The sequence below is a fragment of the Temnothorax longispinosus genome, chromosome 5 (genome assembly GCF_030848805.1).
Source record: "Temnothorax longispinosus isolate EJ_2023e chromosome 5, Tlon_JGU_v1, whole genome shotgun sequence".
In the NCBI taxonomy this organism is placed as follows: domain Eukaryota; kingdom Metazoa; phylum Arthropoda; class Insecta; order Hymenoptera; family Formicidae; genus Temnothorax; species Temnothorax longispinosus.
Window position 1 is genome coordinate 13822729 of NC_092362.1, and position 13958 is coordinate 13836686.

The 13958-nt window shown below is 41.4% G+C and overlaps 1 protein-coding gene across 2 annotated transcripts in view; it reads left to right on the forward strand.

Annotated features, from left to right (window-relative positions):
- LOC139812823 (rho GTPase-activating protein 20) overlaps positions 1-13958 on the forward strand; it is a 187330-nt gene that overhangs the window by 52106 nt on the left and 121266 nt on the right. For both annotated transcript variants that reach the window (XM_071777920.1, XM_071777919.1), the window contains exons 4-5: positions 4692-4737; positions 5993-6165. In XM_071777920.1, the coding sequence (XP_071634021.1) occupies positions 4692-4737; positions 5993-6165 (219 nt within the window). The remainder of the gene's footprint in view (positions 1-4691; positions 4738-5992; positions 6166-13958) is intronic.

A 13958-nucleotide genomic window follows, 5' to 3' on the forward strand; every position in this document is an offset into this window, starting at 1 on the left:
AAATAACCCTGTGGTTTTCTAATAATTAGTTTAGTATTTCTTTCAAGATCATTAACACGAACGCCAAGCATTTATGTTCGATAATCGTCGAAAAATTGTTCAAAATTACAACTTTCGATTTTTTAAATCATATATCTTAATTATATCTGGCAATTATATTTATATATAATGTGTCTTATGAAGTGTCGTGTCTTGACAAACTTGATTCTATGAAATTACGACGTCGTATCACTCGGCAATGATTAGGTTTGATCGGTGCGTTTAATAATATGTTGCGAATACTTGCGATCGACAAGTTATGTCTCTTTCATTAGCAAAGAGTGACAATTAAAGGCGACAAAAATGATTGGATTTACCGTAATCTGATTATAGCTCACTATTCTTTCATCGTGTTGTAACGGGAAGAGAGCTATTTATCGTCTTGATGGCGTATACAGCGTTTAATTAATTGCTCCGGTGAGATATCGGGACGCAACGCTCGATTAACATAAATAAAAAAAATGTGAGAGGACTTTCGGTCGTGAGCGGATACCCGACGAATCAACATATAGAAAGCATCAATGCCGCAGGTGCGGGTTGTATGATCTCGTTTATCGATCGTCAATCATTCAGGGAAAAAAAACGAAGAAAGGACGGGAGGAAGAGAGAAAGAATACGAGACTAGCGACCGTCCTGGCAACTATAAAATAATAATGGGATAAACGCATACATATGTGCATAGTAGGCTGCCTAATAACGCGCGGAGATTCGACCTGCTTTTTTTGGGTACGCCCTCCGCTCGCATACTCGTCGTCGTCGTCCTAGATGGGCGGCAGGACCGAAGGGACGGGCATGCGCGTGCGACGTATAATTAAAACCGCCTCCGAGGAATGCGCATCCGCGTATCCGCGCGACGGAGAAAAGCAGCACGAGCGAAAAATTGGCTACGGTGTCCGTCGTAATATCCATGCCGGTCGAGATTATCGATAATAATCGAATGTCCATCACTATTCAGAGGATAGAAGAGCTGCGGCCGTCGCTTTGGGTCTTCGGTCGCTCATACACGGTGGTCCGCGTCTCGCCGTTTCGATTTTAGGACAACTTAATTTTTTTAAGTTAATTCGCCGTTTGACTCGAATCTTCGTTTCGCGAGGTGCTGGCTAGGGAAGCACTCGATCTTAGATTTATCTCAGATCTTGTCATTAAAATCAAGATCGCGGGTTGTGTTATACATATCATACACATGTACACGAGATCGCGGTTGAATCAAACGCGCACTGCGTGTGTTTTTTTCTGCATGGGAGCCCGTTTAATTAATAATTTCACAGCCGATTAATTTACTTGATCGTCTAATCGTTAGTTTACGCGACTTTATAACCAGATCCGCTCGTGTGGTCGCGGCGACATTTAACGTGGCGTTTACGTCGAATTTAACGCGATTTCCGGGATTAATCGGGACCGCGATCGCGGTTCTGCGTAATTATTTTATTAATTATTTTCCTTGCCGTTCACGGCGAGAGTAAATGACGCAGCATGACGATATTCGACCGCGTACGTATACATAATTCATGATCGCTCGAGCATAGACACACTTCCTCTACCCTCGACAGCCTCGAAAACGAATGGGTCACCCTGTACCTATCCTATCGTCGGTCGGCGCGTATAATGCGATGCATAAATGCATGGAGGCACGCACTACGTGCGCGCTTAACATAGATACGTATCTGACAATAAGAAACGCATCGACACGCCGACGCATCGCATCGTGACGCCCGAGAACGACGTGACGATGCAGCACACGTATCGTTGCTTCTACATGCATCACACAAACACACGCATTCCCTTTTTCATTTCACGCCGGGTATCATCTCTCTTCTTGATTCGAGCCAAGTGACTTATCGATACGTAATGCGTGATACCGTCGGACGAGAGATCGATAAAAATTCGTTGCATAGAATGTGACATTCTCTACTATAGGAAGAATCGCTTGCCGCGATAAGTATTTTAATTATATATCCACTTTAAGCCTCTCTTATACATCATACTGAGGCGACTTAAATATAATTGCTGTTTTATATGCAAAATATATATATGAGTTTTCTCATTAAATAGTTAATGAATATAACGACATGACCATCAAATAAAGTCATCACTCAATTTAGGAAAAAACGTATAATTACATATGTATGTACGAACCGAATATACATATATGTAAATATTATATTAATTTTATCAAAGGATTATTAATTACTGTAAATTAGAAGAGTAGCTGGACGATGCTAATGTTTTAAAATTCTTTACCTTTGGAAAGTCTATAGTTTTCTCGGTTTCCTCTGAGACGAAGATCTGATCTTCTCTTCAGAAATTGCCTCATCCACATACCTTATCGCTTGTTTTATAGCTCAACATGTCGTCGTTCTTCTAATCTTTTAGGCTCGGATAAGAATGGGTCGTTGACCTGTTCCAGCGACTGAGTTAAACTGAATTTCGATGTTCTCTCTAATCCGAGTTCAGTTTTTTTTTTTAATTAATCTAATAGTTCATTTATCATGTACGCGAAGTAATTTATTTATGTCACGCTACGTGCTTCTATATTTAAACTTTATGTAATAATTTCAAATTGATGTAAAGGAGGTAAAATAAATTCAGATTTATTATAATTAAAATCCTTCTATATATCATAGCAGTTCACGCATTAGCTAAAAATACGTGATTTCATTATTCCATAAAATTACGTACATTTTTTTGCTTATAAAGAATCACCGATAGGTACATTCCAATTCAGCGTTAAGATATTTCGAGCGAAAAGGCACTCTCGATCTTCTCTCGCATTTTCCGTGCCTTCATTCTCGAGTTTGCATTGTGCGAAGAGAACGTTGCAGTCTACGTGCCTTTGAAATTTGAAGTATGCTCGCGAGATCGGCGTACAATTTATCGCGATAATTGTTGGCCGGCCGCTGCGTTAAAGCCAGGAGAGCTCTGCTTTCCTGTGATAGCGCACGTAGAGACGTAGCAATTAAACCGGAACAAATTGGTTGTTAGGAATTGAGCTCTCTCGTACACTGCGCGCGGCAGCGCGGCGGCAGTTTTATTGTGATTACACGGTGCCTCCGATAGATACGTATTCGTAGCTCGGAGGCAAGCTGATTGACTCTCGTCGATAATTTCCATCCGCCTGCGTGGCCTGGAAGACCTTGCCATTAAAGGGCCTTGGAGGAACGCTGCATCCCGTCCGTCACTCTTTTGCGTACCTCACATACGCAAAACGACGAGCTCATCCTTCCTCCACGCGCGCGCGCGCGCGCGCGGTGCTTCTTGCTCCAAAACCGTGTAATACAATTTCACGAAGCGCGGCACGTTTATTACGGCGAAATTAATTACTACGTGCCAGATGTAACGCGCTATTCTATCCGCGGACCGGTTTATTTCCATTTTATTATCGCGCCCGCGAAGAGAACTCGCGAAGAGAGCATCCGCATATCGAGTAGCCGCGGAGGAGTTTCTCCCTCTTTGTCTATAACTGTATCATAAGCCGATTAATATTAAAGCTCTTAGAATGACTTATGCGAATGTGGGCCGCGTGGAATTTACATTACCGGCTTTGCTAGCTACCGTAACGTTATCGACGACCTGCCGACCGCCTTTGTGTTGTGTGTGGAAGTCTTGAGGATTACCAAGCTCATTCATATCGAATGTGCTTCTTTGGATGATGTCCTGATTGGGCATAATGCTGCGTCATAAGTCAACAGATAAATATACGCTCCTCTCGAGGACGTGGTCTGGCCTCGAACCGTTTAGGGTCTTTGACATCATCGAGCTACAAATGTTCCTGACAATCGGTCAGAATACTTGGAGAGTGCGCCGTCAGCGAAATAACTATTTCCGTCCCTAACCGTCGAGAAAATTACCGGGTTCAATGAAATGTAATGGATATTCAGACAAAATTGTCTTTCTCGCAATGAAGCACGGACAAACTTACTTTATTAACACTGCAGCAATAAAATATTTTATATATTTTCTGTTTTTCAAAGAAAGATCATCACTGAATAAATGCGTCAGTTATGGCTATAATACGATCAATTACATTTTTAGTTTATTTTGTCACTCATATTTAATTTATGATCTTTTGCTTATTGTTTTGCGTATCATTAACTATTAAATATAAATATAATAGTAAGACTCATAAGATTAGAAATCAATCGAAGAAAACAGTATGTACATTACAATTCGTTCTTCTTTACTTAAAAAGTATAGAATATATGAACACTAACATTTTGTTACGGCTCCACGCTCCATTTTTCTTCGATTGATATTAAATATAAGTTTGAACACTAGTATAATGTAATATTAGTGAAGCGCTAAATATAAATCACATTTTAACTGTGATAAATTTAACAATCCCGAATAATTTTGCGAACGTATCATAGTAACAATGATCCAGCGGCAGTTATTGAATCGCAAGTGTGCGAAAGTATTCTTACGATAACATAAAGTATATAAGCTACGTATTAAGGCTTTGGGTTAAGTGACAGGTGATGGAAGCGACAGATCGAAAATAATGAATCGAAAAGGAGCGTATATCGCGCCTCGAACTCAAGTCATCTCTCTTCATACATTATACATGGTCCCCCTTCCCCCGTTCTCTTTCTTGTATATGTTGGTCATTGTATTTTAAAAGCCAATTCTACCGCGCCCTTTTTGCTTCCTTTCAGATCCGCGGGGTACTCGAAAATTGGGACAGCGGTGCCTTCAAGTCGAGTGAGTATGCACATATACATGGAGTTTCTTAGCTATCGTTGCGCGATTATCGATTACGATGCCAAGCGACCTTAACGAGTTTATTATGCCCCGCGAGAGAACGGCCCGAGACAAGCAGTTCTCGGCTCTGCACATCTTAGGAAACTGGTAAAGTGGAACTTATCAAGGGCGACCGTGCGCCCTTCCCTTCGATAATCGCGCGCGCGTCGAGTATCTTGTCCTTTCGTTTCTTCCTTCTTTTTTTTTTCTTTTACGTTTTCTGATAATCGCGCGTGATAAACGGCGAGAGCGATCAACAGGGGCTGTTGCGCCTTGCTTAAAGAAAACGCGCTAATTAAGCGGTACCCCCCCGACCGAGATTTGCCATGCTTTATGCATTAGGCGAGTCGGATGAATCGTTCTCGACTAGCTCGCGCTCCGCTGCCGAGTACTCTCATCTTGCGTTGCCACTATTACCGTGAAATGACTATCACCGGCCATTTCGAATTTACATTAATACGACCGCCGGTCCTTTATCGTGCGGGACGACGACGGCGAATCGTAAATCGGCGCCGCGGCTCGTGTGTGCATTCCGCGAAGGGAATTTATTCGTGCCGTTCGAGTGTTATCTCGAAACACGATACCGCGTATATTTTTTCACGCCCGCCTGGCCGTGACTCACGCGTGCAAGCGAGCATTTTTTACACGCGGCAGCCGCCCTCCCGAGGGTGTAATTGCGCGATGTCAATTCGTGGCGCGTACGTACTTGGGGAGGCCTATGGACTACCGTAAATTCGCGATGCGTTGAATCGGCGAATTACACGGTGCAAGCCGCATTTCACGGCGGGAAACGGAACGCGGGCAAAAATGTTAATTTCGAAAGTAAATCATTTTCCAATAGAAAAAAAAAAGGAAAGAGACGAGGGTATGTATCTTCGTCCGCGAAAAACAGACGGAACAAAATGGAGGTATGTATTAATAATTCCGATTTGATTTTAATTTCCTTTTTAGCGCCACGGTTTACTTCGCTGCACGCGATACACTATTTTATTTTCTGCTTTGCGTTTACCGCATCGCATTTATGCGCGCGTTGGACGGTACTGTTAATTACGGAGGAGAACGTAAAACCTTCCGCCGCGCCGGGTGATATGACAAGCGCAATTATTTTACGGCCGGCGAAAGATAGTCTCATGTAATTTAATAACGGAATTCGGTGCTTTTTCCATACGCCGCGGCACAGACAGATTTTAATTATGGCGGTGTACGCTGTCAACAGGAGACTTATTCCCCGGCCCGTTTTGGAACTCTTACTGGGAATACTTGGAGAAGTACAGCGAGGCTAGGAGGACGCTGGACGAGCTGAGGGCAACCGAGGACCCCTTACTGCACTTTCTCAGACTTAGACAGGCGGCCGCGAGGCACTCGCCCTTGTCCTTACTTCTTCTACCGGTGAGTTATCAATAAATAATGCCATGAACTTATCTATATAACAGTCTTTAGTCTGTAGGCAATTTTTAATAAGTCAGCATTATAAAATCACTTGCTCCGTTTATTATGTTCGGTCGATTTACCGCTTGCTCCGTTTCACAAAACACAATCCGACTCGGCAGTCCCTTTCGGGTATTTTTATTAATTAATACCGGCAGCCACGATCACAGTCCCTTGAATCGCGGGCAGACCGTTCGGAGTATCTTCTCCTACTGCTCCAAATCGGATCCTGTCGCGTTAGCCCCATTCGACAGGTGGAGCCATATATCGCAAATCGGCGCCTACCATATGTCTATCCCAATTCGGCGCTTACACTTACATCTACCGTAACTCGGCGCTTATACAAGTCTTATCAACAAAAATATTTCGATGCTAAGATTAATTCATTGATAAGCGAGAACATTGATAAGATCACCATATTTACCGCGTAAAATGTTGAGTTCGCGAGCAATTCAATGTTCGAATTTCTTTTAACTAAAAAGATGATTTTTTGGGATTATTAAAAGTTTAGTTTACATTTATTAAATGTCAAAGGAGGTCCAAGGAAAGATTGATTTTATCCGTGCTCGCGCGTCCATAACGTTGTAAATCACGTTACTATTGCTGGCTTAATCGATACCACGCGTGTTCCATTCCATCCTGTAATATACGCCTACGTTTACGTTTGACTAATAAAGATTCGGCCTCATAAATGGTAATTGCAAGCATTGCCTTTGGTTTTAGTCTGAATCTTGGGTACCGCGCGACTGAAGTATTATACTGTATATATAAGAAAGTATGTGTCGAGGGAGAGCTCGGGGGGAGGGCCGGTTGAGAATAGTGAAATGAATCTCACGAGAGAAAGGTAGAATTCCCCTCTCGAGAGGAGATACGTCGTCTAATTAATCGTGCCGTCATTAAGTTTGATTACATTAATTTGTTTCACGAGCCTTTCAAGTGCCGAATATCGCGAATCTCCCTTCTTCCTTAGGAGAATCGTGAATTAAATTACGGTTGACGCGCGCGGATCTCACTAGACGGCTGAATTGCTTGACGAAGCCGGAAATCGAGTTCTCGTGAGACGTAAAAGCTATCGCGAGTTTCGTATTCTCACTTCTGGACACTTGACTCTTCAGTGAAAGTCTTATCTCGTACCGCTGACGCAACGGTGCGCGAGAGAGCATCATCTTCGCTTTAACCTTTCGAGATTTTTATATGCGAGCGCGCAATGAGAGCTATTCATTTCCTCGATTGCTTCATAATACGATCAATTTACAATAAAGTTCATTTTTTTACGAACTGAAGATATCAGGTGTGAATAAATGAACAAAACACCGCGTTAATCCGATAAGAACTTTCTATATATATGTATGATTAGCCGAAGCAATAAGCGCTTCACCTTTTCATCTAGATGTTTCGAACTGATTGAAAGCGTGGTTTAAATTAATTCTACCAATAAGCTGATTGTGTAAAAAAAATAGAAAAGGAAAAAAGAAATTTGAGACGCTTGCCGTACATCAGTAAGAAGCAACGCGTGTGCGAGATGAGCTATGTGACAGGCTTATAACGGGCGTAATGATCGGAGGTCCGGAACGTACCGATGGAATCGGCGCGGCGGCCGCGACTTTAACACTAGTTGAAATATAGACTTGGGTCTTGTAAGTCACGCAGGTACGCAGAGAAGAACCTGCGTGTACCTACCCACCTCTAATGCGTATATGACGTTGATAAGTGTCGGCAAATACGCTTTCGTTATTGGGCACATTGTTATCTAAATTTGAAATCCAGTAACCTCAAGCGCCGTCTTTACCGCACCAGGTAAGCCTTTTAATTGCCTCATAACGAAGTTTTGCAATTATTGATAATAGGATATACCGGTTTGCTTATTATCTCCTTACTCTCGCTTCACGGCTTAGCAAATAGATTTTGCAGACTTGCGAAATCTTTCTGCAAACGAGTTTCGAGTAACGCGAGCCTTCTGCGCTTCGCGCATTTGTGATTCGACGTGTGTTCGCACGTCGTCGTTAAGCGAGGAACGTTTAGATGCGGAACGTTCAATGAGATGTTAGGTTATCAGATTCGCCGAGAATGTTAACTGTGAAATTTCACCTGACCATTTCTGCACCTGTATAATCGCGACGGCAAGCTACTAGTGTCCTGCAGCCTACGCCGAGCGTCCGACAGATTACGAGATGCCCTGTTACACGTGGGTGTCCGCAACGGTCCGCGGTATCCGTTTGTAGTACAGGTACCTATATGAGGTTTATGCCGCGTTGATACGTTATTTACTTATATCGTCGCGAAGTCTGGGGAATAGCGGCAGGCATACGTAAGAAATTGCGGTACGTCGTTACGAAACGCTGATCTTGATCTCCCGAGCACCTACGCGCGAAACGATGTACCGGCTTATTACAGCTATCCGCTATGTAATACATAAATCACGCACGCCCGAGTGTTTGGAATACTTTTCGGAAAAATATATTTCTTTTCGTGATGACCCACTAACGCCCACGACCATCTTGCGCGATAATTTCTTCTTGGCAGGTGGTTAAGTAAATATTCTAGTAATATAAATTTGCTAGTAATATAAAGGTATCATCATATCTTATTAGAAATTTTTTGAAATTGGAAAGTTGAATTTAATTCATACAGTACTTTGATTACATATATAAGAAGAGAGTCGCGTATAATTTCTTTCAAATAAAACATTTTTATTTATTTTAAAGATAATGCAAACACACAATACCTCGTATAATTGTGTGTATTTAGTGCTTTCTATTTTTCTTCATATTTCTGCCGTACATGAAACTATTTTCCTAAAGATGTAGATAAATTTAAATCTCGATTTTGGAAATGTAGCACAAATGCGTCGTTATTCGTCGTAGACAGTTACGCAGCATTCGGTATGCATCTTACGTGTGTATGTATGACTCTTGCAGAACCAGTCATTGTTTCTCTTTTGTACTTTAGCGAGTTGCAGAACGACGAGTGATTTACGAGGTGCACTCGTCCTACCGCGGTAATATATGCCTCGCCGAGGGGAAGTAAAGGAGAGATAATTTTGCAAGAGAAGTAGCCTTAAGAACACGCTCTGAATGCTTTAAAGTCCAAATTGATTTTTCAATTTTCTTCCACCCTGTTGCTCCTGATTTTGACAATTGATTGAAGACCGTTTTAGAAGATAACTTTTTTTAATTCTTATTTTTTTAATTATTTTAATTATGCTACATTAATTAATTTATTATTAAATAAAATATTAGTAAATTTTTATTAAATTTTTATTTACTAGATTAAAATTCTCTATACGTTTTTGCAAATATTCGATAATTTATAATTTCGCATAATAATATATTTGTCTGTTCGCTGCGATTACGTTCATCCTTGATGAAGAATCCGAGTAAAACCGCTTGTTGCTTCACCGTTCTCCATGAATCGGTGCGTAGCGACAATCACCAGATCTTATCTTCCTTATGTTCTTTTGTGTTTCTCAATTTTATTATCAAATTGATCTAATTTATTTTTCTATGCACTTGAAAACCTCCAGCAAAATTCTCATTGTCGTTATCGCGATTATAATATCCGGTGCTTGACCAAACCGAAATTTTATACCAACGAAGAGAGGGAGATTTAGAGGAATGTTCATTTCGTCGCGTGGGATGCAGAGTCGTACGTGAACTTCAGTTAACCGTAAACTATGCGTGTACTGAGAGGAACTTGCGACGTAAGTCTGAGAAGGTTGAATATGCCAAGCGTTGATAACGGTTTCCTCGGTTTGCGCAATATATATATGCGCTTGTACGCGCAACAGGTCGTGATTCTGTACGTCGTGTCACGAGGATGATGAATGACCTCGCGTCGTCATCGATGATCATCGCGCCGCGGTAATCTGATGTAAGTCGACAGGTCGAACTTTGCCTTTTCCTTGCGGTCGAATCTTGGCTCGTGCGCAGCAATATATGTTAAGACGCGAATACGCGAATTATATGAATTTGTATATGCGTGCCATTGTGGGGCAAGTACTGGTTGGAAAATATTTCTGATCTTAAAATGCATGCGTGGAACTTATGAGGGATCCGCTCAGAAAGGATCTAATAAGTATGTGGATAGAAGAGTTTATATAAATGTTAAAGATTTATCTTCTTGAAAAGCGATGTGGAATCAAGAATCGAAACATGATTTATCGGTAGGAAATTAATGAAAAATTCTATAAACAAGTTTGCGCTTCTTACTGGTCTGTGAAATTAACGAAAGAGTCCCCAGAATTGATCCAGAAGAAATATCATTTCCTGAAATGCGAATTCTGTCAAACGAGGTCTTGAGTTGTTCAATCGCAACATTTTTCTTTTAATTAATTAGAAATGATATTTCAAGACTTAATAAGTTCCATGGAATAACCATATCACCATGAATATCGCAATTACACGTACTCTATATAAAATATGTATGTAAAAGGAATACGCAAAATGGGATCTTCAAGGAAATTTCTTGCATCGACCGATTATCGTTGACATCAGTTTTTTGCCATGCCACGCCGAAAAAAGTTGAAAATAATTAAGAAAATAAGGGCACGCGGTATCTATTCCGTCAACGATAAAACGACGATATGATCGCCCTATCAATTAATTCCACGGGGGATAATTGGCAGATACACGAGGAACGTGCACACAAAGTCATTTATTTGACGGCAGAGCAGGCAACATTCTCTCTCATATCGAGAGTCAGATCCCAGCGACTCGCTCGGGCATCGATAAGACGATTTGATGTGCGATAAGTCCCGGCAATATAATAGACGTATAGCAGTATAGCATACCTATGTACGCTTCTCTCGTCTCGAAAGAGAGACGCGCGCAGCGTGTGATAGTGTCAACAGTGAAAACCGGCCGCAAGTTAACCGTGAAGAATCTGGTTTGTCGCAGCGAACCACAGCCGCCGCGATTACGCAGCCCTGACGAATACGCGACGCTGCGAATAAACGCGAATAAACGCGTGACCGTTCACGATTACAACTAATTAAAATGCAGTCTCGACTGTCCGCTCGGGAGATCGCAAAATAAACGCGAACAGCAATTTATAATATTTGGCAAAAAAATCGTCATTCAATTGCGAATGAGTGATTTTATGTAAAGCAGATATATCACAAATCAAAAGCATCGGAGACCTGTCGTTTTATTCGCATAATTACAAGTCTTGCCTGGCAAAATGGTTGTTTGTTAATGCTATTTCTGTTTTTATATGTAATAAGCACGCGTCGATATATATCTTGGTTTAATTAAATCGAAACTTTTTAGTTCGTTAATAAGCGATCGAGACATCAACTTCGTTTTACCTTCATAACACGCGACATTCCGCACGCATTAAAACAATCAACATACACACACATGCACACCCAATCTTTGGCAATCAATCTTCATCAATTTGATCCGTAACGGATGACGGGGCGGCAACAAATGTTTGCCACTCATCGGACTGTGCTTCGCTGAATCGCGAAAAGTTGCGAAACCAGTTTTTCGAATTCGAGGAATCGTGAATCTCTCGCGCGCACGATAAAGAACAGATTTAAGTGGAAGGAGATGAAGAGAAGAAGCGAGCCGAAGAGACACACACGGCGAAGAGAAGACCCGCAGCGATGCAGCGCACTTCAAAGGTCTTCTCCTCTTCTTCTCGATGTCCTCTCTCCTTTTTCCGACGGTCACTCTCGCGTTCGATTCGCGGTATCGTGTCTAGCCTCGATCGAATCGAGGATGCGCGTCTTATAAATCAGCCGAGTTTCGCTACGCGACACGCGATGTGGTCTAACTTCGCCGTTGTAAAAGACATCTCTCAGCGGTCGCGAGAAACTCGGCAATTAATCACGACCCGCGAGAAATAACGTGCCAAGGACTTATTACATGCGTTCAATTTGCAAAGTTACGACTTTGCATATAAATTTACCGCGCTGATGGCATTTTCTACCTGGACAACGTCCGTACGTCGTACTTCAAAACTGGAGTAACACGACGGTTTCAATATTAGATAATCGCAATCGAGTAGTTTATGTAAATACGAGAATATAAATCGTAGCGATCACAAATCAAAAGACGTCACTCGTGATTCGAAATCCGCTTGCCTTCCTGGTTAGGAAGTTCACTTTAGTTAAAGCTAATTAGATTTAAAAGTTCAGTATGACATTAATTTTGATTGATTAAGCTCTTGTTAAGAACTTGATCAATCAAAATAAATAGCGATTAAGAACAATGTAAAATATAATAAAATTAATAAAATTTAAATTAAATTGAATTTTCCAATTAAAGTAATTGTTTCAAATTTTTAAAAGAGTGATTGTCTTTTTATATTCTTCCATGTTCTTATTACATATAACTTTTAATTAAAAATAGAATGCTTATAAAAGTACTTTGCGACTATTTCCGGTGCTCAGGGCAAGCCCATTGATTCTAGTGCGAGATGAAAGACGAATGTACCACTTGTGTGGTCTAGTGACACGTCTATTAGCCCATTGACTTCCATCATCACGGAGGTGATGATGGACGACCTCTTCAGGTGCTGAAGACTGGAAAGAAGTCGTTTCGCCACGATCGATCGATCGCGAAAGCTGCGGACGTTTCTCGATCGTGCCGGCGCATAGGAAGTAATCGCCGCTTCGCCATAAATAACGCAACGAAAGCTATTAGTCATAGTTTGCGGCCGCGCGAGTGGCTGCAGCATGAACGTGGCTTAATCGATCCGCACGTAAAATCTTATCGCGTATCGAGATTGTCCGTAACGTAAGTATTTTTTTTATTTATATCGAAAAGATAAAAACGAACAATTTTTTTCTTCTCTTACGAGCGAGCATGAAAAACCGGAAGATTTGTATTCTTGTCCTTAACGAGTCGGCGAGTCAAGATGTGCACTCGCAAAGAATTTGCATACTTGATTTGCATCCAGGCAAAGAAAAACGTTACATAAATTATATTAATAGGTTTACTCAAGAATGATATTTTTAAATTTATTTTTATTGTATGTTTATATGTAGGTATAGTGTAGATCATGTAGACATATACACATATATTACATTTAAAGTATGAGTTATATAAGAAATTCCATGTGACGCGCGCTTTTGATAATTGACGGATAGAATATAACAGGTGAAAATGTTGTATAGTATTTTTACAGGCTGCTCTATGATTTTCCAATTACGCCTAAGAGATTAATTCGCAATAATAATAATGCTGTATCTAGCCGTAATGAGGAACGCACGCGTTCGAATATTCTCGCGATGAATGCATTCTGAGACACGTGCGTTTAACGCTAACGATTACCATAAAAGTGATTGCGATCCCTACGACGACCTCGGAATAACAAAATAATTGCTCGGAGAATCCTGTAATTAGTACTAAGTGCTTGTCCCGGATGACCATTCACGGTAACAATAATAATTGCCCATGCGACTCCGAAACTCGGCGCGTTCGCGGAAAAGTGGCACGAAAAATGTCGCGGCGTCACATAACGAGCCATTGTCGTTGGATAAAATACTGATTGGGCAAGGTGTCTGCCTTTAAAGATGTTCTCGCACGGCCGTTAATCCTGACGTTAGTCTATGGTTAGGTGCGTGCAACCCAGCAAAATCGGCTACGAACAATCACTCCGGCTTAACCCCGAATTATGGAAATGCTAATAACACAGATGGTAGTTAAACCGTTGATTATTACGCCGCACGCTTGCATTCCAATATCCTTATTAGCACTGTCCCGCCAATCGAACCAAGCCCACTGCTCGTTGCATTCTTCCGATATGTG